Source organism: Pipistrellus hanaki, assembly GCF_964339955.1.
Source record: "Pipistrellus hanaki genome assembly, chromosome: 7".
In the NCBI taxonomy this organism is placed as follows: domain Eukaryota; kingdom Metazoa; phylum Chordata; class Mammalia; order Chiroptera; family Vespertilionidae; genus Pipistrellus; species Pipistrellus hanaki.
The window spans coordinates 86,400,978-86,425,506 of NC_140509.1; the positions used below are offsets into that span (position 1 = coordinate 86,400,978).

Genomic DNA, 24,529 nt, shown 5'->3' on the forward strand with positions numbered 1-24,529 from the left:
GGCCTCCCCGCACAGTGCTCCCTGCCTCCCCGCACAGTGCTCCCTGCCTCCCCGCACAGTGCTCCCTGCCTCTCCGCACAGTGCTCCCTGCCTCCCCACACAGTGCTCCCTGCCTCTCCGCACAGTGCTCCCGGCCTCCTCGCACAGTGCTCCCCGCCTCCCCGCTCCGGGCGCAGAGGGACTCACTGAGGGACTCACAGACGCAGGAGCGGTTGCGGCTACTGGGCGCCCTGGTTGAAGCATTTGGACAGGAGCTCCCTGTGACATGGCTCCGGGGTGAAGCGGGTGTTCAGAGTCAGAGAGCACGCTGCGGGAAAGGCAGGCAGCTGACACCCGCCACACAGCGCCCTTCTGAGGCCACAGCCCGCGTGCGGGACGGGGCCCGTGGCCGGGGCTAATTTGTTCCCTTTGAGAACACAACACCTTTCGGGACGAACCTGCTGCACATGAGAAATAAAAGGCTCTTCTTTTCCTTTGTGAATTACTCATCAAATGGATAAAAGTTTAAAGTTTGCCCACGGGTCAGTCTTTGTAGGCATCATTTCACTTAATAAACAAAATAACCTATAAAAACATGGCGCTCTCACTATACTGATGTGTAGTGGAGAAAAGTCTGATGCGGAGGGACTCACATCCATGACATTACAGCTGCTCCCTGGAAAGGCTTCTTAACGATGTCACCTTTAACGTGACCTTCTGAGTTTTCACTTCTCCGTCAGCTCTGTCAACAGGCGCGTTGGACATGACCTGGCAGTGAACGTGGGTATAAAGGCACTCGGGCTCCTGGGAGAACAGCGCGCCCCTCAGTGTTGCAGGAAATGAGGAGAGTGTGAGGGCCACGGGTGCGGGAAGCTGGTGGCACCAACTCCGGCAGGTGCTGGAGTCCTCGGCGCCCAAGTTCTACATGAGCCTAGACAAGCCCCAGAGAAGCTCTCATGTTTATTTCTCTCCCCGCAGAGCGATGCTTTGATGAATTATGTATAAAATAAATGCAAACTCGAGGATCCAACCCCCGTTGAAACTCCAAGGATGTAAAAACGAGCAGAAAACATCCGGGGCAAAGCCTGTACGGAGATTTCAAAGCTCCGCCTTTGAAGTGAAGTCTGCGGCCCCCCCCCCCCCCCAACACGGGCCTCCGCAGGTCCTCAGAGCCTCCCTCTCGCTCCACTGTCAGAGCGCGCTATGAACAGAAGAGGCAGAGCGTCAGGCCCTAGTTAGTCTCCACAGCCAGCCACACACGAGCCACACCTCCCGACGCCAGTGACCGGACGGGACAAGAAGAGAGTAAGCTTTCGGTGGGGAAAGAAAGCCCAGTGCAGAGTGAACCCTCAATGACACGTGGTTTACAGAAATGCAACCCCCAGCATTTATAATTTTCCTCCAGGAACTGCAATCCCAGATGAATGTTGCTTGTTGGTGTGAAGGCACATTTGTGAAGGCTAGGACAATTTTCACAAAACCCTCCAGTGTCCCGGAGCCGAGCAATTGCTGACATCAACCAGAAGCCGGGAACTCGCAGCCAGAGTGCTCTGGGCACAGCCTCCGCCTCAAATGGCGAGTGTGGCCGCACCCACTCGTCCGGTGCTGTTTTCATTTCATCAAACGCTGCTGCTACACCATTAGGACCAGGACCGAAAACTCTCCCTGTCCCACCGAGTTTGTTTCTCTGTCTTAAGGGCATCAGTGAAGTTACAGCTAAAGTAAATTAGTTCTACTACACATTTTACTTTATCTCCTTTTCACTTCAGACCAGAAGAAGAGAAAAGGCAGCAGAGTAAATCTTTATCATTGTGAATCTATTAATTAACAAGAGCTGTGACTCGAGCCCACCCACAAATAGGAAATGAATGAAATACATACCCTCGTTATTTATCAGTCATAAGTGAGTTTTAAGCGTTGAAGCATTTCTTCACACAAAATCATTGTTCTCCGATAATAATTTCAGGCTGGCTACAACCATTTGGTGAGCAGGAAGGAGAAGGTAGAATCTGGGTGAGCAATCTTACGTTTCTAAGCTTTGAGTGGATGGTATAAACACCAACCCGTGTTCCCTAACCCTTGCTAAGGATGAAGGCTGCGTTACCTGAAATCTCACTCAAAACCAGGCCAGCTGGACGACGGGACTGGAGTCCAGTAAGGAGACGGCAGAACGTTTGAAAGGAGGACGGCGGGGGCAGTAATGGAATGGCAGTGCGGTCTCTCCTTGCTCGGGCTTCCCGAGACAGGCTCTGCCCTAAAACCCAAATGCCACGCCTCCTGCGCTCAGACCCGGGGACTGGTCCCCGTCTCCCCCGCTGTCTGCACTGGAACAGCAGCGCACTCAGGCCCAGCGCACAGCTGAAGGCGGGAGCGTGTCACAGGGACCCACAGACCGGCCCCGAGAGGCTGAGCGAATCTCACTCCTCTCCCTCGAGCCTGCGTTTACCCACACGATCCTCCAGATGCCACCTGAGTCCCAGGACCACGGGGGCCAGCACCTCCTTTCTATGGACAACAGCACTGCTGAGGGTTCGGAATTACGCCAACAGGTAAGTAACCCAGACCCCCTGGCTGACCCAGGTGACAGCCAGGCACCGATTCGTCGGGTCTGCCCAGGGAGCCTGCGCCGAGCGGCGGTCACTTTGGATCCGGGCTCTGAGGCTGTGCTCCCCTGAGCTGGGACAGAAGAGCCAGTTCTCCCACACCCACCGCCACGAGGAAGGCAGCAGCGGCGTCATCAGCATGTCAGCCCCTGGGGAAACCCCTCCGCACTCCCGGGGGTCTGAGGCCCCAGGGCCACAGCCCACTCTCACCACAGGAGCCCCGCAAGGCTGTCCCTGGGCACCGTGGCCTGGACCCGCCTGCTACTGTCTTCCATCACCACAAATAAATTTTATATAAAACATATGGGCCATTGGTTCTGTCCTTTGCAGAATTCTTCTTTATATACAAACAAAACATCATTCTGTGCCCTAATTTAATCCAGCCTCTTTCTATCTTGTATTCCGGAGTAAAAGAATTTTAAATAAATTTAGTTCACAGATGAAACCATGCCACTCCTGAATTCCTCCCTTCGTCCAAAGGCCTGCCACGGGGAGAGGGAGCGGTTGTAAGTGCGTGTGTTCTCCTTGCTTTCCAACCAGGACGGCTGCATGAGGGCTCGCTTATTCTCTGAAACCCAGGGCACGGCCTCAAATCAACTGTGAAAACATCTGCATCCACAGTGCACGGTGGTCGAGAGCGTTTACTCTGGTTTACTTGCACCACTCGGCCAAGGCTTAGAAAGCAAATGTGATCGTGTCTGTCAGACTTCTACGGGGCCAATGATTCTGTTTAAGAATTCAAGAAACACGACTTCATCCTCCTCCATTTCATTGGTCTCACACTCTGTGGATCAGTCTTAATTAAATCATGTTCTAATCTCTCGTGTTAAAAATCAGGCATTAATACATTCTGTCCCTTTAAAGTAGGTACAAATGACAAACTTGTTTATTTTCTCAGGGAAGATAACTTCTATTCCTCTGTGAAAGAGAACAGAACTTTCTAAGATTGAACTTTATATCAAGGTGCTTACAGGCTCACTTGTAGTTGCAAGAAATAACAGAGATACCCAGGCGCCTGTCCCAGTTCCCCCAGTGGCAACAGTGCTATAGGATGACACCCTAGCTCCACTGCCAGTGTTGGCATGAGCCATGGAACAACTGTCCCCAGTGGGGGTCCCCCTCCTGTCCTCGGCTGCCACACACTCTTCCTCCTGCTCCCTTGCACCCCTTCCCCCATTATCACCTACTAACCACTCATCTCTCCTCCATCCCATCGTCTTGCCATTTCAAGAATCTATATATATATATATATATATATATATATATATATATATATATATATATATATAAAAGTCTAAGCGACCGCGTTGCAATGGAAAAAAACAAATGGATGACTGAACAGGCTGTGTGGGGCAACCAGGCCGGCAGCAGGGGCAGTGAGGGGTGACCAGGCAGGCAGGGGGGCAGTGAGGGGAAACTAAGCTGGTGGGAGGGGGACAGTTGGGGTCAACCAGGCCAGCAGGGAGGGCAGTTAGGAGTGATCAGGCAGGCAGGTGAGCAGTTAGGAGCCAGTGATCCTAGATTGTGAGAGGGATGTCTGACTGCAGGGATCTGACTTAAACAGGCAGTAGGACATCCCCCGAGGGGTCCCAGGTTGGAGGGGGTGCAGGCTGGGCCGAGGAGAGCCCCTGTGCACACATTTTGTGCACCGGACCTCTAGTGTGATAAACAGGGACGTATTCAGCACAGGACCTGGGATTGGCTTTTCTTTGCTTGGCACAATGCACTGACATCCATCCAGCCCAGTGTACCACAGCTTGCTCCTTCCCCGTTGCATAAACCGTGGGTGTGCACAGTTTGCTCTTCACTCGCGCTGCAGGGCACAGGCTGCTTCCGCTGGGCCAGCGTGAGGGCAGCAGCGGTCAGCATCGGGCTCTGTTTCTGTGTGACCTGAAGCCTCTGTTCCTCGGGATGAATGACCGGGAGGCTGACCACCCCGCCGTGCGGTGAGCCCGCGTGCAGCTTCTCTCGGACACTGTCGTGCTCCCTCCAGAGGGCTGTGCCCATGCACCCGCCTTCCCGCCAGCCCACCACAGCCTCGCAGCATCCGGCGTCAGCGCCGCGGTCACTCAGCCACTCCCGTGGCCTTACAGGTACTTCTGTGCAGCCAGAGCTCACCACTCTCCCTTCCACAGGCAGAGTCTGCAAGCTTCACTGCCTCCATGTCCTGGCGCCTCACAAAAGCGCAATTTCTGCCAGAGAACCTTCTTTTTTACATTTCTTTCTTTTCTTTTTCCAAATCTTTATTGTTGAAAGTATTACATATGTTCCCCTTTTTCCCCATTGACTCCTTCTAGCCCCCTCACACCTGCCCCCTCCCCCAGGCCTTCACCACCCACCCTCCCCGCCTTCCCGCTGAGGCTCCACAGTCTGTTCCTTGCTCCCATGTCTCTGGATCTATTTCGTTCACCAGTTTAATTCAGACAACCACTTTTTGACATCTGTATTTTTTTCCCATTTTCTTGTAACATTTGAGACTCTTACAATCTTGCCAGTGCCAAAGTAGCCCACATCACTGCGTGCAGGAAAGAATCCCACTCTAAGAGTGCTGCTCAGACTGGTCTGCAGACACACCCTAGGAACTGAGAGTTCTATGAAATGGTTTAAAGTGTTGTCATATTAGATTACAATCTCCAAAATAGCCTTTACCAGTTAAAAAGATGAAACCACTTTTTTAGTTATTAAATTTTCATAAGATTGTGGTCTTAAACTATCAAAATGTAGTCTTAAGACATCAAGAAATACTTCCTAAAAGAGGTGGGGATTCTTAGGGTGAGATTCTCCAGTGTGACCAGAGTGAGGACCCCCCCACCTGTTCACCCAGGGCACTGCCTACACACCAACAAGTCCTGGAATCGTTACTAATAGAAGCCCCTTTTCATCCTCAAAGGCATCCCCTTTCGTATCATAAGCTTTAATGGCCACCTTATCTATGATCAAGATAAAAAGAAAGAAAATGAAAACAAGAGGAAAACCCAGCAAGTATATGCACCTCCCTCCTCCTCCCCCCGCAAGCCCCTGCAGTTCCGCCCTCGCTCCGTCGCCAAGGGGCTTACTTAGCATTTGTCAGTGGGAACATTAAGCGGCTCCTGTGCGCGGTCCATGCTCTTTTCCCAGCAGCAGCTCCTCATTACACATTCTGTGCTTGTCCTGTTCTAAGGCTGATAAGGCTATGAAAGAACAGCAATATTCTGCCAATTGCAGCCTTAATAAAATATAACCACCAGCCTTGCAAATAAACGCATAACTTCCTAGGCCGTCCAATAAAACTCTTATATGCAAACAACTTACCAGCTTCTCAGCCCCAAACCACTAAACCGTGACCCACTTCGAGCCGCAGAAACAGCAAGGCTGCTCTTCTTCATTCCCTCAGACAGACTTGAACTCGAATTCAGACAAGTATGTGACAAGATGGTAGAATTAGAGGAAAATTATAAATTATAACTGATAATATACCTATCACCATAGAAAGAAAGAATCATCATGAATGATTAAGAACATGTAAACAGCGTCTGGGGCCTGCTAGTATGCTTTCCCCTGCCAGCTGGATTTTTATAACTGGCATATAGTAATTCTGGAGTCAGGAAAATATAGCCTGAGGCTGTTAAAAGGGAAGAAAAGGTGAAGGTCACTGGGGAAACACCAGCTCTCAGGATTGTGGTTCGGTGACATTTCCGCACGTTGGAGGTGGTTCAGTGAGTGCAGAGGCTGTTCACAGCATCCCTCTGCAGCTTTTAAAGTTTCCCAATTTAGCAGGTTAATTAGCTGTCGGATCCAAACAGGCTATCACGTTCCTGAAAAGAACAGGCCCGGTTTCTTACAGATTTCAAAACCCTGGATTCTTTGGCCAGTGGACAGGACGTGCCGGTCAGTGAAAGCTGGTTCTCACTACTCTCAAATTTTGAAATATATACGGCGCATGTCACTAAAAATATAGCCAATTAAACAATCTGGCTTTTGAGGCTCATTTACTCTGCTTTAATATTCACAGCCTAAGCTATCAGAGGCCAAATGTCCTTGGTCTTGCAGACTCAGAGCTGTCTCATAAAGCTCTGGAGGATAAACTGAGTTTATTATGTGGGTGATAAACGAATGACCTTTAGCACGGACAGCAGAATGGCCTACTTCGTGGAAGGAAGGCCTCTGAGTGTGGCTACACATTTGAAACATCATAAAACTGGACATTTGTTGAAAGGAATTTATGAACACCCACTGGGTGAACGCGTTTATAAAGCAAGCATTTCTATGTCATATTTTATTTCCTTTTTTGTGGGTCTAATTTACTATCACAAAGAGAATACACGCAGAGTAACTTCCCTAGAACATAATAAGCACAGCAAGGTCTCCATGTCCTGGCTTGACGGTTACCTTTGCATGTCAACTTGCCTGGATGGGCCCGGACGTTTGGTCAGACGTCAGTGGAGATGTAAAATTTGGGGGTGTTTTTGATGAGCTAACACTGGATCAGTCTCCCAGATATGGGGGCGGGAGGGGAGCTCCAGCCAGGAGGTGAAGGCCGGAGAAGGAAGAAGTTCTTCCTGCCCAGAGGCTCCCGAGGCAGAACAGCCACAGGCAGGACAGCCACAGGCAGGACAGCCACAGGCAGGGCACCGACTTTCCCTGCCTGGAGCCTCAAGCCCAGCAGCCCGGGTGTCGGGCCTCGGCCTCAGACTGGAGGTCAGCCTGTGACCCAGGTCTTAGGACTTGTCAGCCTCCCTAAGTGTGTGAGACAATCCCTTATGTAAATCTGTCATCTATCTACCCATCTATCAATTATCTATCTATCTATCTATCTATCTATCTATCTATCTATCTATCTATTCATCTATGCATCTATCATCCATCTATTATCTATCTACCCATCTATCTATCTACCATCATCTATATCTATCTATCTATCTATCTATCTATCTATCAATCATTTATCTAGGCATCTATATATTATCTACCTATTATCTACCTACCCATCTATCTATTGATTATCTACCTATCTATCTATCTTTCCATCCATCCATCTACCGATCTACTGACATGCACTATATACCTATGTAAATTTATATCTTATTGGTTCTTTTCTCTGGAGAGCCTTGACTAATAAATATACTAGCTAATAAACCTTTACTGATATTAATGACATTAATAATAGCACAGCTTTTATGAATACAATGAATTTTGTTCAAACAAAATCTTATACAAATACTGAAGTCCCTGTCATTTTAAGTTAATCTAATTTCAAAGATGATCATTTTGGCATATACAACTACATTATAACCTTATTTTCCTTGTATAATTATGAATAAGAAAATTAGAATTATATAGAGGTGATTCATGGGGCTTTAGGTATGCTGTGTGTCAGAATTGGGGGCTCGGAGAAGGATGAGCTGACACTGAACGGGCCCTGAATACTCGTTGTATGAGTTAACAAGAACATCTTTACAAAGAAAAAAGATCAAGCCATTGTGAGCAATATGTCAAAGATTAATATTTTATATTGCATGCTTGTAGGTCTGAGAAAAATAATACAAACACACAGGGAGCATTGCTTACAAAGTAGGAAAAAGCGTGTAGCTCTTTCTGACCTGCCTCTCAAACACAGAGCATGCAGATCTCCATGTTACAAAAACACATTTCCAAAGCGACCAGACCACGCTGGCTCTGCTGAGCAGTGCAGCTGGGGGCTCTGCTTTTACTAAATTTGTTCAAGGAACTGTTGTCTGTTTAACACGTGAAGCGCCCTGTCAGTCACGAAGACAAAGCAGGCTGGGCGCTTCCCGTGTGAAGCTTCTAGTCCCACTGTTCTTAACGTCAGTAAAACCTGGGTGTGCAAGGGTCAGATATTTACAAACTCCACAGAGTTATTTTTAGTTAAAACATATAAATATTACACACACACACACACACACACACACACACACACAATATACATGTATATGTTTTCCCCAGTAAAATGTGCACCCTGTCATTGCCTTAGCTCATTAATTTATTGCAGAATCCACGCTAAAATGAGTCTTTGTTATTTAAGGTGATCTCTTAGACCCTGAAGTAACTGCCTACTGATGATGATGATGCTAACAAATGCTCACTATTATACAGTGCAATGACTTTCACCCAGTGCGCCATTAGAAGTTCTAAAACAAGCAACACCGACCACTTAGTCAGGGGCACTGGCCTCTTTCCCTTAGATTGTCAAATAAAAATATGACAACAGCCAACATGATCGCAGTCCAATGTGAATGAATTAAATTATATCTGTTTTTTGTCAGATTGGCATTTTTTTGAAGTGCCACAGGATTTTAGTTATTAGTTTATGTGTGTCACAAAGTGGAAAAAGTTGAACATTGCTGCTCTGGTATTTACTATACACTGAGTGGCCACGCGCTGTGCGTGGGCCCTGGGCACCCTCCCTGGGTCAGTCCCACAGGCAGGCACAGGGTACCGCTGCCCTCCAGGGGTCACACTGGGCTATCAATCTCTCCCCTGCAGCCCTGAGCTGTGGATCTGAGCAATTTATTCGCATCCTTCCTTCCTCGTTAGGATTCTCCTGGAGTAAGCGAGGGAGGAATTGGACAGACACGGAAACCGTGCCCTGCTGCTCCTGCTCAGCCAACATTTATTCACGGTCTGTTCCCCGCTCTGCAGGCCCCCCCCCCCCCCCACACACACACACACAGCCCTTCCCCTTGCTGCTTCGCTGCATAATTAAGGTCAGAGTTAATGAAGTGGCAGAGTCAAGTTCAGGCAATCCCCAGGGGCCATTTATTCTATCAGATCCGGACCCTGAATGTCAGCAGGGGTGTGTGTGTGTGTGTGTGTGTGTGTGTGTGTGTGTGTGTCTCGCCCAGCCCACAGGCCACTCACCTGCACCACCAGGTCATTCCTGAGCTCCTTCCCCGCAAAAATCACGCGCAGCTGGTCCGCTGGAACCCCCTGTCGCTTAGCAACCTCCTCCTTGAGCTGGAGGATGCTGGTGGCAGAGTCCACCTCCACTGGGAATCCGTGGCTGGAGTTGAACCGCACGAACACTGGCGAGAAAGTGGAGAGAGAAAGAAAGTGAGACCTCAGCCCCCGCATGACCAGGGGCCCGCCCTCCCGCCAGGGGTGGCACCGTCCCTTCGCGCACAGCCTGGGCTGCGGGGTGACAGTGGGAGAAGCACGTTGTGTGAGTGACCACAGACAAACTGCGCGCTCCCCGACTTGGTCCTGGGACAGGGGAGGCGGAGCGCCCGCGTGGCTGCGGCTGCCGGAGCCCGGGAGGTGGTCAGCGACGGCCTGCAGCCCCTCTCCTCTCAAAAACACACCCCCCGTGTCTGATCGTGCAGAAAGCATCAAGCAGAGCCCACCCGAGGGACAGTCTAAACACCCTGACCAGTCCCCCCAGCGTACAACTGAGGCTCAAAGCTGCGCCCGCAGAGTGGCCGGAGGAGACCCAGTGCCATGACTAGGTGCAGCTTGGTCTTCCGGGTGGGACCTCAGAAGAGAAAAACAAAGGACATAGGAGTCACGTTTGGATTTTAGTTAATAAAAATTGTCAACATTGGTGCTCCTTATAAAAGTGGATTATAATAACATGTCAAAATAAGGAAACTAGGTATGGAGTATAGAACTCCCCGTACTATCTTTGCAGTTTTTCTCTAAAGTTTATTTTTTAAAAATCTGGACTGATTCAGATCTGCTGTCCAAAAACCAGATTTTTCAGTTCAAGTCCAACTAAAATAATTGTCTCATAAAACAAAAGAAACAACTGTCATCAGGAAAAAAAAAAAAAGACAGAATCCAGACTTTCCAAAACTTACATTCATAATGTTCAGGATACAATTACAAAATCACCCAATATTTGAAAGAACCACAAAAATAAAGCATATTTTCAAGAGAAAAAAAATCAACTGAGACAAACCCTGAGGTACCTTGAGTCTGGAAGTAGACAAAATTTTCAAGTTGCTAGTATTAATATCCTCAGTGAAGTAACACAACATATTCTTATAATGAAAGGATGGACAGGACAGACAAGCAGAAAAATGGAAATTATAGAGAAGTACCAAATAGAAACTGCAGAAATAGAACTACATTAACTAGGATGAAAATTTGTTGGATAATAACAAAATGAAGATAAGAGAGAAAATATTAATGTGGAGTAGAGAGGAAGAAGATAAAAAACATGAACAGACCTCAGAGACCTAGTAGGTAATATCAAATTGTCTGACATACATGCAATTTTAGTAACAAAATAAATAAAAAAAGAAGAGAAAATGAGGCAGAAAAAATATTTGAAGATGCTCAAAAAACACCAAGCAAGATAAACATGAATAAGACCATGTCAAGGCACATCATAGTCAAATTATCAAAAACCAAAGATAAGGAGCAAGTTGTAAAAGCAACAGAAAAAGAGGACCCCCTGCATACAGGCTTAAAACAATGTGATTGACGGCTAATGCCTCATCAGAAACAAAGAAACCAGAGTAAAAGTACAACGCCTTTAAACTTTTCAAATTTAAAAAAAAAAAAAAAAAAGCAAAAACATTGCCAACACAGAATTCTATATCCAGTAAAAACATCTCTCAGGAATGAAGATAAGATAAAGAGATTGTAAGATAAAAGAAAGCTAAGAGAGTTTGTCACAAGCAGACTCTTCTACAAGAAATGCTAAAGGAAACCTCACACTGGAGGAAAACGTTATCAGATGGAAATGCAGATCTTCAGAAAGGAATAAGAACAACAGAAGTGCTAAATAGCTCAGTAAATACAAAAGACAATTACGTGGGGGAGTTTTTTTATCTTCTGCTTTGTTCAGTATAATTTAAAAAAAATGTATTTTATTGATCTCCTACATAGAGGAAGAGAGAGGGACAGAGAACCAGAAACATCTATGAGAGAGAATCATTGATCAGCTGCCTCCTGCACACCCCCTGCTGGGGATGTGCCCGCAACCAAGGTACATGCCCCCGACTGGAATCAAACCCAGGACCCTCCAGTCCGCAGACTGACGCCCCATCCACTGAGCCAAACCAGTCTCGGTTGTTCATCATAATTTTTTAAAGACACAACTGTTTGTGTGGATTAAATTGTGGTCCCCCAATTCTTATGTTGAAGCCCTCACTAATCTATTTGAAGGTGCAATCTTTTTTTTAAAATATATTTTTATTGATTTTTTACAGGATACGCTCATCGGTTTTTAGCTCTCCCCCAGGCCAGTGTGTGGCACAGACACCAGTCCCTCTGTCCAGTGCCCACCATTAACGTCTGGTGGGCTGGGGTGGCGGTGTTTGGGGAGAAACGGGATGAGGACTTCTTTTTGGGGTGATGAAATCTAAAATTTATGTGGTGATGGTTGCAGAATAGACTGGAAGCCATTGGCTGTCACACTTGAACTGGCGAGTTTTAGAGTATGTGAGTTATATCTCAGTAGAGCTGCCTCCTCCAACCCCTTCCCAGTTTCGGTACATCCATCACTTCCTAAAGCCCTTGGCAAGAAGACAGCCACCAGGTCATTTTGGATTAAGCGCATGGATGAGTGTGCCTTCGTTTTACTTTAAATGGCTTTCTTCCCTGTTTTCACCCATTATGGAAGCCTGCAATTCCGAGAAGAAATGCACAAACGTTGTGTATGTCATCTGTTGCATTTAGATGTCTGTTTTTATCATGTGGTAAGCTTTCGTTTTGAAATATCACACAGTTGGCGTACCTAGAACTGCTGGATGGACCGGAATAGTGCTAATGGTATAAGAAGGAGGCATGTATTTCAGCTCTCAATATGGAAGATCTAATTTGCTTAAATTACTCACGCTGTTCTCATTTCCATATGCGCTGGGGTACAAAAAAGACGTAGACCAAATCGCTAGTGACATTGAAATCCATGTATTCACACCGTCAGCAAATACTTACTGAAAGGTGACCATGGCTGGGCAGTGCCAGAGATGTTCAACAGAATCCTGTGCCGCAACCCACCGTGTTTTATTCACTGGTTTCCTGGGCGGCAGGCCGGATGCCCGGGAACAGGGTGGAGGGAGCGGCTAAGCTGGAGGAGTAACAGCGCTTCCGAGACAAGGATGCATTTCTGGGGGAGACCGGAAAACAAGCACAGAGTGTCCGGGCGGGAGTGGTTTTTAAACAGCTCCCAGTGGGAGTCACGATTTCCCAGTCACGTCTTCAGTAGAAGCAGCTGCTCTCGTTGGTCACGGGCTGTCAGTACAGAGGGACGGGTGTGTGTGCAGCAGTGAGTGACAAAGCCAGGGGCGAGGCATTTCATAGCCTCGGACCCACGCGTGCCCTCTGTGCCTGGCTTCCCCCCTCTTGGCACCAGGGCTTCCAGGTTCATCCATGTGGGAGCACATGTCAGAACCCCGTTGCTTTTTATGGTCACATGACACTCCAGGGTATGATGTAACGCATGTGTCTGTTTATGGATGATGGCGTTTGGGCTGCTTCTACTTGTCGGCTGTTCTAGGTAACGCTGCGGTGAACTCTCGTGTACAGGTTTCCACGTGGCATGTGCCCGTTTTTCTTGGGAATATTCCAGCAGGATCATATGGCAACACGATGTTGGACTTTTCGAGAAACTGTGAAAACTTGGCTGGTCATCAATATCCTGCAAAAGTGATAGTTCACACAATCCTGCTAAGGAAGGCTTTGGTCAAACCAGGAACATCAAGTTAATGCATGTGTGTCCCATGATGCAGACTCGCATTTTAAACCGGCGACTGAGTCGGTCCTGCGGTGTTTGGCCTGAGGTGGCCGCTTACTGATGACAGCTCCCGGTGCTTCGGGGATGCTAGCCGCCTTCCTCCGATTCGCCATGAAACCTCAGGAGAGCGGGCCTGTGGTCACAAAGCTCAGTTATTTCTCACTAAATGCCCTTGAGTATTTTCTACTAGAGGCCCGATGCACGGAATTCAGGCAGGGGCCTTGGCCCTCGCAACCACAGCTTCATCCGGAAGGTCGTGAGGAAGGATGTCCGGTCTAATTAGCATATTATGTTTTTATTATTATAGATGTTTTAAACTATTTCCAATATTAAACCTCATACTTCCTTTTGTTTTAATGGACATGACTGACATATAACACTGAGTTAGTGTGAGGTGTACAGGTGCATAGAACATGTGCTGCACATGTATATATTGTAATGTGCAATGCTCACCAAAGTAAGACTTGCTAACATCCATCGCTACAGACAGCTTAGGGCACACGCCCTCAGCAGCTCTTCAATACACACTCCAGTATCCTCCCTGCGGGCACCACCCTGCGCGTCACCGCCCGGGGCCCATTCCGCCTAGAGCTGGAAGTCTGTGCTCCGACACCTTCATTTCCTCTGTTAGCCATAACTCTTGGCTCCCATTTGGAAAATATGGCTTAAAGAATGATCACACTCTGCAAAGTTAAATGAAAAACGACAAGTCACTAAAGACAACACTGTGGGCACAAATCTGGAAGCACGGAGCTTTGGAGTCACACGGGGCGGAATGAAGCTTCGCCGGCAATGAAATGGCGCAGTTTGCTGAGAACAGCAAAAAACGCCCATTCACTACAGGAAATAAAAACTCTGTTACTTAAGTTTATGTTAAGAAAATCCAAACAGGAGACTTCCCTGACTCGGAAAAAGCCAGATATTACTGTTTAGCTTGATCATGTGGGTTTGGCAAAGTCCTTTCAAGTTGCACAAGGTAAAAAAAAAAATCATGTAATTCATGGTTTTATGTGTTTTGTTTTGTTGTTTTTTTTAATAAAAAGAGAGGAGGGGAAAATTCCTTCTATTTTATAGTGGCATAGTATTCCATAGATTTACCGCAGTTTTTAATCCGCTCATCTGATCTGTTGGGGTTGGGGTGGGGTTAGAGAGCGACCAAAGGACTTGTATGCACGCACATTAGCACAACCAGTGGACACAGACACTGGGGTGGTGGGGGCTTGCCCGGGGTGGGAATGGCTGGAGGAGGGTTCAATTGGGGAAAAAGGAGACATATGTAAAAATAAATTTTAAAAAGAGAGAGAAAGAAAGAGAGGGAGGGAAGGAGAGAGAGAGAGAGAGAGAGAGAGAGAGAGAGAGAGAGAGAGAGAGAGAGAGAGAGAGAGAGAGAGAGAAAGGGAGGAGGAGAGAGAGGGGAAAAAATAGAGGCTAAGAAGAAGGAAGAATAGAAAGGGAGGAAATATTTCAAGAAAATTTCTAAAACAAAAAAGCCAACTTTGGAAAACCGCCTGAAAGGTAAAACGATCCCTAGTGACTGGAGACAAAGCGAGGGCTGCTGGCCCCATGAGGCTCTGCCCGTGCGTGGGCTGCGTGGGCTGCAGGGGGCTGCAGGGGGCTGCGTGGGAATGCGGGAGAGTGCGGGGGGCTGCGGGGGAGTGCGGGGGGTGCGGGGGGCTGCGGGGGAGTGCGGGGGGCTGCGGGGAATGGGACGAGGGCGGTAACAGCGCATCTCCTGTGCACGCACCCCCAGCACTGGACGGAAGAGATGCCGCTGACCACCACGCGCTTTCCGGACCTCTCCCCTCGGCCACACGTGGGGCCCTGAGACACGCACTAACCCGGGCTCCTGTACATCCCTGGGAGCCTGTGCCCGGAAGCAGGGAGGACACAGGCGGGCCTCTTCTCCACAGGCTGACGTGCTCACCCGCATCCGCATGGAGAGCGGACACTCCGCACTTCACAGGGCGAAGTCGGCTCTCCAGTGGCCGGCCCTGCTGCCCGTCCTGGCGTGAATAACTCCAGCAACAGTGTGACCAGTGAGGCGGTCAGAGCCTGGGGTCAGGGGGGAGGCTGGACAAATGACCTCAGAGTTCCAGGGCATCAAGCTGCAAAGCCATGCTTTCTGGGGGTGTTACTTAATGAAGGCATTCCTTCAACATTTCAAGACAAGTCCGCCGCATGGCTCAATGGTTGAGCATTGACCTATGAACCAGGAGGTCTCGGTTCGATTCTCGGTCAGGGCACGTGCCCAGGTTGCAGGCTCGATCCCCAGTGGGGAGTGTGCAGGAGGCAGCCGGTCCATGAATTCTCTCTCATCATGGATGTTTTTATTTCTCTTTTCCTCTCCTTTCTCTCTGAACTCAATAAAAATTTTTTTAAGAATTTCAAGATAGAAGAAGAAATGCTAATGTTCACGGATTCCTAGATAATGTTAAGTGCCGAAGGCAGGGGACACATGGAACACTTACTTCACCTGCGCACACTGATATGGAAATTTTGTCACCGTACAGTTTTATATGAAAATGTACTCCTGGCTAAATTCTTTGATAAGTTTTGTGTGTCCTTGAAAATCCACTAAAATTGAGTTATGATGATGATATTTAAGAATTTAACAAAGTTATCACAAGAACATCACATTCAAGTCTTTTTTTTTCTTTCTTCTCTCTCTCTTCCTATCTGCAACCCCTGGCTCTATGGTGACTAATATATCTTAATGTATTTCTGTGTATCAATATTTTTATTATGTTATTTCTTAAGATGACAACTCCAAATAATAACTAGCGCTGAAAGAAAATACAGGACCCACCAATATTTCTCTTTTCTTGACATACTTGCAGATGTATATTTTTATGTTTAGAACAAAAGTTAATAAAGAAACATGCCTGGCTTATTATTTCTAGATTGATTGCAGAAATAGCTGCTACCATTTTTGATGATGGTGAAGTTTATACGTGTATATGATGAGGCAATGGCTGTGGTAATTACTTTCAGAAAGTAACGCTTCTCATTGTTTTTCTCTCCTCCCCTTACCACTCGCATTACAGAGTGGAGAGGGCCTGCTTGTTTGAGGAGGCAGGAATGATCTTAAGGACGCTCACCTGTGCCCAGGTACATCATTCCTAATTTTCAATGAAAGTTGACGAGTCATTTGCTACATCTGCTTCTACTGCGGAATAAAAGGAATAGCGCTGCTCTCTTTGGTTTGCCCCAGTTTCTCCTTTGTTAACACGACCCTTTATTTAAAGGTTCGGTGAATGTGCCTTCTTTCTCAATGTTAAGTAAGGAAAGAAGAACTATTTGTGTGTACTGCATACCGGGTTATAAAACGGACTGGAGGCCCGAGGCAGGGAGATTCCTGCAAGAATGGGCCTTCCTCCCCCTGCCTGTCGGCACCGCCTCCGCTCTGCCCAGAGCCGCCTTTCCGCCTTCCCATGCTGCCCAGAGGCCCTGAGCGGCTGGGATGGTGCGGAGCACCTTCATTGCCATGGCAATGATACAAGCATCCTGCTTCCCCGTCCCCACCCCTGGCCACTAAGTGTCTGTGCATACAAATTAAACCACTATATTGGTTGGGTTAATTTGCATACTCACTCCTGATTGGCTGGTGGGTGTTGCAAAGGTACGGTCAATTTAGATCTTTTTCTTTTATTAGTGTAGATAACTTTTTAAAAAAAATATATTTTATTGATTTTTTACAGAGAGGAAGAGAGAGGGATAGAGAGTTAGAAACATCGATGAAAGAGAATCATCGATCAGCTGCCTCTTGCACACCCCCTACTGGGGATGTGCCCGCAACCAAGGTACAAGCCCTTGACTGGAATCGAACCTGGAACCTTTCAGTCCACAGGCTGACGCTCTATCCACTGAGCCAAACCGGTTTCGGCTGGTGTAGATAACTCTGTGTTAAAACAAAGCAGCAAATACACTAACCCCTACTGTTATCACCAGCTTCTAGAAGAATCTTAGCAAATTAATAAGCAAATCTGGTAAATAAAAAATATACTGAGCCCAACTACTTTTGAGTTATTGCTGTGATTCTATTGTATTTGTTACTATTATAAATCTCCGTTTAAGGCCCACTTCTTGGGGAAGCCCTCTTGACTGTACTCAAAACCACAACCACCCCCACTCGGCACGCTAACGCTTCCTCCCGTCTCTCTGTTCTCCGGACAAACTTCCTCCTGGAGATCAGAATTTGCGTCTGCTTTGTTTACTACTTTATCCCCAGTCGCTGGCATGGACTAGCTGCTCAGTGACACAGGCTGCATGATACTATGACACATGTATGATGTGCAGCACACACTTATCACACGCTGACTCCCTCCCTTTCGTCTTCCCCCAATGAGGACCATCAGCAATGAATGGCTCACGCCCAAAACTTACAAATCCTCATCAACTTACTTATTCCCCTTATCTTCTTACTCTTCAGCCCTTGGCTCTACCTCCAAATTATAGTGAGGACTGTTCTACTCCTCTCTCTCTCTCTGTCTCCGTGACCTCTCTCATGTACGAGCAACAGCCTCACAGTCTCTCCTTCTCCTTCACATGTGACCCTCCCCAGAGCAGCCGGTGAATCTCTTTGACAAAAGAATAAAGTCAGGTCACTTCCAACTCACACCCTCCCGATGGCCTGCTGCTGCTCACAGGGTCCAGGGCCCACTCCAGGCTCCTGGAACCCGCACGGATGGATAAACCCATCATGGAAATATGTCTGAATATTCCTTTTCAAAACACCCGTACTTCTTTTTAGGTTATTTATGTTCAGTGACAAACCACCACATCCCAGTTCAACAACAGCAATAATGTTTGAAAACTCTTCTACTGTCCGTGAAAACAAAACAGATTAATTTTGTTCACCTATGATCTGTCCACTGAGCAGAGGGGAGCAGCTCCCGTTCAGATGGCCTGGCCTGGCGCTGGCACAGCCGGGAGCCAAAGGGAACCTGACCCACAGCGGGCATCAGCAGTGCCAGCCACGCGTCTCATGCCATGGAGAGGGCACCTCCCTCACCCACCATTCCCTCAGCCCTTTCAGAGCGCGGCTCTGATTAAGATATATATATATATATATATATATATATATATATATATATATATATATATTTTTTTTTTTTTTCAAATGAGGGCACAATAGGTTAATGACCAGTGTGCTACTTAAACTGCCACAGGAATGCGAATTACAGACCTATCAGAGCATGATTCTCGACAAAAGCCAACACGTTCTGTTGTGTGTGCCCTCTCCATGGGTCAATATACAAGCCATTTCCATATTTCTGGAAGTATCCAGGTTTATAATCGCACATGCCGTCCTCAGACTAAAAATATTGCAATAGTTACGTGTGGCTGGACCGCTGTCCCGGGCCTGGCGTGGAATGGCGCCCCCGCAGTTCCCACCCCTCTCCCGCCTCGCTTCAACCTCCGGTTCCCGACCCGCGGGACGCGCTGCCCGGAGACGGTGTTCACCGGGCGGAGGGCGGTGTGTGACCGACTTTCCCCTGGGATGACGAGGGTTAAGTCCCAAACGCTGGACTGTCCGCATCCCATCAGGCACTGACTCCACCATCGATATTTACGAGGGTGTGTGGACAAGCTCTCTCCGCCTTTTCTGCTTTCACGACTTTTTATTTTATGTCCGCCTGGCACCAAATAATAAAATTTACAGTATTCTGCCCAGCGCACCATCACACAGCGATCTGTCCTTCACCCAGGAGGTGCACCCGAAGCACATCCAGCTGAGGGCCTGTGGGTACCGCTGTGGTCACCCAGGAAACCTGCTATGAAAACGGGACCCAGGTCCAAACACAGGAGACCACAGCTCCCCGCCCCTTGCCCTGAGCTGCCGGGACCGTCCGCACAGCAGCAGCAGCAGCGGAGCCCGCGCTGGATGAAGACAGCCTGGCTGGAAGGGATGACTGAGGCCTCGGTGCTGACGGGGTCTGTGAAATTGCTTTTTGTTTGTTTGTTTGTTTTTGGTTTTAGGTCTGTGTAATTGTTCAAAGGGCTTCATGTCACAATAAAAAGAAGCCATAAATATGGAGACAACGGGACATGCAGGATTGGGATGAAAAGAAAAAGAAATAAATATATAAGTAAAAATAAAACAGTGCATCACTTTTGCATTGTTCATATCACTTTCCTTAGAGGAAATCTTAATTTTTAGGTAGTTATATTTACTATTTTTTATTTTATTTATTTATTTATTTATTTATTTATTTTTAAATATATTTTATTGATTTTTTACAGAGAAGAGAGAAGATGGATAGAGAGTTAGAAACATTGATGAGAGAGAATCATCAATCAGCTGCCTCTTGCACACACCCTACTGGGGATGTGCCCGCAACCAAGGTACATGTCCTTGACTGGAATCAAACCTGGGACCTTTCAGTCCACAGGCCGACGCTCTATCCACTGAGCCAAACCGATTTCAGCATATTTACTATTTTTAAAAAATCTTCTGGCATATATTCCTCAAAAACCTTAAAGTCAATTTCATTACTAATCATGAATGATAACATAAATTCTACAACCGAGAATATGTTGTATGTGATTTCATAGGGTTTGCAAAGAGCAGGCAGGTTTTGAGGGCATACATTTGTCATTTTTATAGTCAAGCCACTGGAATATACTTTAGGAGGCTACAGCAGTGCTTTCTGTATTCCTGAGGAAAAAATGCGTATTTAGGGACAGTCTCCCATTCAAAGCCCGTGATGAGCCAAGTATTCCTCAGCGGAGCGGTGAGAGGACTTCTGTTCACAGCATTAAGACGCGGTTAGAGACGATAACAGGGCGTTTTTAAAATGTGTCGACACAGTCATTCCCATTATTTTCCAAAGCACCAGGGTAGCTGGGAGACACTGCTATTTTTAAAACGCTGCTCAGCACAACGAATGGCTTATAAAGCAGGTACTGGCAGCCGTGGAGGTCACAAGGAGATTTAGCGTCAGCGTGCAAACCAAACGCAATGGGCTTTTCCGGAACAGGAAACAGCTCTTGCCCGGGGCGCTCATCCTCGTCCCCTGGCCAGCGACTGCACAGAGGCTGCACAGGCACAGAGGCTGCACAGGCACAGAGGCTGCACAGGCACAGAGGCTGCACAGGCACAGAGGCTGCACAGGGCACAGTGGCTGCACAGGCACAGCGGCTGCACAGGCACAGAGGCTGCACACGGCACAGAAGCTGCACAGGCACAGAGGCTGCACAGGTACAGAAGCTGCACAGGCACAGAGGCTGCACAGGGCACAGAGGCTGCACAGGCACAGAGGCTGCACAGGCACAGAGGCTGCACAGGCACAGAGGCTACACAGGGCACAGAGGCTGCACAGGCACAGAGGCTGCACAGGGCACAAAGGCTGCACAGGCACAGAGGCTGCACAGGGCACAGAGGCTGCACAGGGCACAGAGGCTGCACAGGCACAGAGGCTGCACAGGCACAGAGGCTGCACAGGCACAGAGGCTGCACACGACATAGTGGCTGCACAGGCACAGAGGCTGCACAGGGCACAGAGGCTGCACAGGCACAGAGGCTGCACAGGCACAGAGGCTGCACACGACATAGTGGCTGCACAGGCACAGAGGCTGCACAGGGCACAGAGGCTGCACAGGCACAGAGGCTGCACAGGGCACAGAGGCTGCACAGGGCACAGAGGCTGCACAGGCACAGAGGCTGCACAGGGCAAAGAGGCTGCACAGGGCAGAGGGTGCCTCCCCGAACCCCTGAGGACCGGCTGCTGGGCGCTGCTGTCCACCACACCTGCCTTACACCGGCAGCTGGCCGCACCCACCAGGTCTGCAGGCCCTTGAGAGGCCCCAGGGCTCAGTCTCCGATGCGCAGGAGAGCAGGTGTGGCTGCAAAGCATGGTCCGCGCTGGCGAGGCGCAGCCACACGGGCCTCTACCAGGATCATCTCCGACACTAAGGCAGCCCTTCCAGCTTTTCATCTTGTTTAATCTTTTGCTTACATTTTAAGTGGATTGTTTTTATTTTTCTTGTGTGTACAATTTTAAAATGAAAGTGCTCCCCTCCCACCACACCTGAGTCCACCCCTCAGGGCTCGGTGCTGTTAATATTCTGTGCTGGTCTCTCCCGGCCTTTCACAGTCTGTAGTATTACATATGTGCACATATCACATATATGTGTATATAAGGTGGGAAAAAGCAGGTTTATAGTTATTCATATGGCACCTAAGAAACAATAATACAAGAACAAACTGTTTCATGTACTCACAAGGGTAAACCTCCTCTTGCCCACCCTATATTTATGTGTATGTGTATCTATCTATAATAATAAAAGCATAATATGCTAATTAGACCAGGTGTCCTTCCGGATGTCCTGTGGACGACCTTCCAGATGAAGCCACAGTGGCAGGGGATGGGGCAGAGGCCCTGCCCCGGTGGGCATGGGCCCAGGCAGCTGTGGCAGTGCAGGGGCTGAGCCCCTTGCACAAATTTCATGTACCAGGCCTCTAGTCTATCTCTATATAAAAGGCTAATATGCAAAGTGTCCCCTCTGGAGTCTGACCGGGAGATCAGGAGTTGGAGGGTTCTCTATGACGTGTGCTGACCACCAGGGGGCAGCGTGGAATGAAGGAAGGCCCCACTAGTAGCTGGAAGGTCCTGATCGATTGGCACTGATCGCCAGCCAGGCCTGGGGATCCTACCTGTACTGGAATTCTGTGCACGGCGCCTGTAGTGCACATATAAACATGTCTAGGTATACCTCTGCTTAAGCCAAAGTGGTATCACACTGGAAGTACTCCAATCCCACTTTGTACTCAACAGCCATCACGGAGCTCCTTCCGTTAAACAGCTACGTTCTGCCCCGTTCTTCTGTCTGCTGTCACGGTGCACCTGCCGCCCCACGCAGGTGCCATAACCTACATAAACGTTCTTCCCTGAGGGTGCGTTCCGCTGCTTCTAGTTTCCATGGCGAACGCACCCCTGCAATGAGAGTGCACTGCTCTATTCTGTTCGCATGTGTCGGTGGGACAGAACATCACAAGTGGAATGTCTCGGTCACAGGATGTTACGTGTTGGACAGCGGTTTTCCCAGTGGCCACTGTACTTCACACTCCCACCAACAGGAAAAGCCTTTTACAAGTCTACACGCTCAAAACCGGATTGGAAGCTAGCTCCATGTGATGCCCTACAGGGAGCGGGCCACAGGGAGAGGACACTGGCGCTCATGTAAACATGCATCCAGGGAGGCTGCACAGAGCCCACCAGGAACACGGAGAGGTGACCGCGCTGGGGACTGGGGAGGGAAGGCATCCCGGCCGGGCTGGCATAGACGCTGGCGGTGCCACCCCTTGGCCTGTCCCTCACAGCCAGGGCCAGCAGCCACCTAAAAAACCAAGTAAAATGTGAGGCCAAGCCCCTGGCCAGTAAGTGCACCCTTACCCAAGCCTCCCCATGGAGCGCCTCTCCTCCTGGCCGTGGAGACGCGGAGCGGGACAGCGTGGTCCCACCGAGGCAGAAGCCGTGACGACCGAATGCAGAGACACATCCTAGTTTCTGAGGGGACTTACCTAGTTAGGGCTAACCAGCCTCCCGATGCACAGGCTGTTTCATCAATGGATTCTAATAATTAAAGAAACCGCCGAAATTGGTACAAATTACCAAGTTTTCTGGAAACATCCTGATTTCGTTCCAACGCTCTTCACGTGGGCGGAGGCCTCGTAGAAATGTGTAGGGCTCAGCAGTATAGATTAAAATGATAAATGGCAGAGAACGCTGCCGGTGGAAAAGTAAATTTATGTTTGCCTGCATGGGCGGCTGCTACATGCTCGGTAATGGATTTTACATAATAGGAGCGTGTACTGGGTGACAGGAACGGGTCCGCTCAGGCAGCCGGACCCTCGGCACCTCTTTGTCACTGTCAGGGCTGGGCTAGACCTGCTTTCCTTCCCACACGGAAAAGGCCCCGCTTCCCCAAAACACCAGGCCAGGCACTCGGACTCATTTAGAAGACTGCTGTCCCCAACAGATAGTCAATGTCCCATGCACATCCCTTCTCTCTCTGCAGACACAGGCCCGCACACGGAAGCAGCATGAGTCAGGGTCACGGGGTTCAAATCCCAGACCTGCTCACTGGGCGTGGGCACGTGATTTCCCACAGCAGCTGCAGGTTGCTCTTCGGCCAAGCAGAGGACTGTCCTGCCGGTTAGGTTAGATTAGGGGTGTCGAACTCAATCAGAGAAGGGGCCAAAATCTAAAATCCAGCCTAAATCGCGGGCCGAATGGTTTACTGAACAGTCATAAACTGACAATGTCATAAACTGACAGCGGAGGCAGTGATGACAGCGCGGTGCGGGCCACATTGCAAGGCCTGGCGGGCTGGATTTGGCCCGCGGGCCTTGTGTTTGACACATGTCGGTTAGATGGTTAGGTTAGATATTATGCCTAACAGGGCCTCATAGAATGTGCCATGGCAGCATAGAAGCAATTGATACATTGTGGCCATAATTATGTGCATGGGAGATTTGAGAGTGCTCACCTCTTCTCACGCTGTTTATCCCTTCAAGGATGTACTTTTATGGCAACGATATTTGAACATGGATCTGCTGCTGTCTTGGTTTACAATGAAATCATCCTAATGTATAAAAACCCAGGGTCCGTAACCTCCAAAACAACCGAAGGCTCCACCGACCGGAAGTCAGTCCTGCAGTCCGTGCTGGGCTGCCTGTAGGATCGGGCCTGAACCACAGTCAGACATCCCCCAAGGGTCCCCGATTGGAGAGGGTGCAGGCTGGGCTGAGGGAACCCCCTACCCTCTGAGCACGAACTTCGTGCAACGGGCCACTAGTCTTAATAACAAAGACCTTGACATTGCTCCAAACCCCCTTAGGAGGAACCCAATAGGAAACGGCCTATGTGTATAGGGATAGGTATTCTTATTTTACATGTAACAGTATATTTCCAGATTGATTTATTGATGCTGTAATGGCTGACTTGGATAAATTCCAAAGCATCCGACCTTTTCTTTAGCTCGCTCAGTAAGTACAGCAGCTCTCAGCAGAAAGAGGCCCAGCTAATGCCGTCGCATTAACACTACGCCCTCCGTCCTGCAGCGTGCAATTAACTGATAAACGTTGCAGAGCTGTTAATGTTTCCTACAATAGATGCTCAATAAAGACTCAACGAATTTAAAATTGGCAAGTCACGCCCTAGCTGGTTTGGCTCAGTGGACAGAGCACCGGCCTGTGTCTGGTCTGTGTGCCCACCTCCTCCCAGCTGTGCATCCATCTGCAGAATCTTTCTGGAACCGTCCACAC

The 24,529-nt window shown here is 48.6% G+C and overlaps 1 protein-coding gene across 2 annotated transcripts in view; it reads right to left on the reverse strand.

The window, feature by feature from the left end:
- The window catches only part of PRKN (parkin RBR E3 ubiquitin protein ligase), a 353,591-nt gene that overhangs the window by 220,502 nt on the left and 108,560 nt on the right, over nucleotides 1-24,529 (reverse strand). For both annotated transcript variants that reach the window (XM_084890914.1, XM_084890913.1), the window contains exon 2: nucleotides 9,441-9,604. In XM_084890914.1, the coding sequence (XP_084747040.1) occupies nucleotides 9,441-9,604 (164 nt within the window). The remainder of the gene's footprint in view (nucleotides 1-9,440; nucleotides 9,605-24,529) is intronic.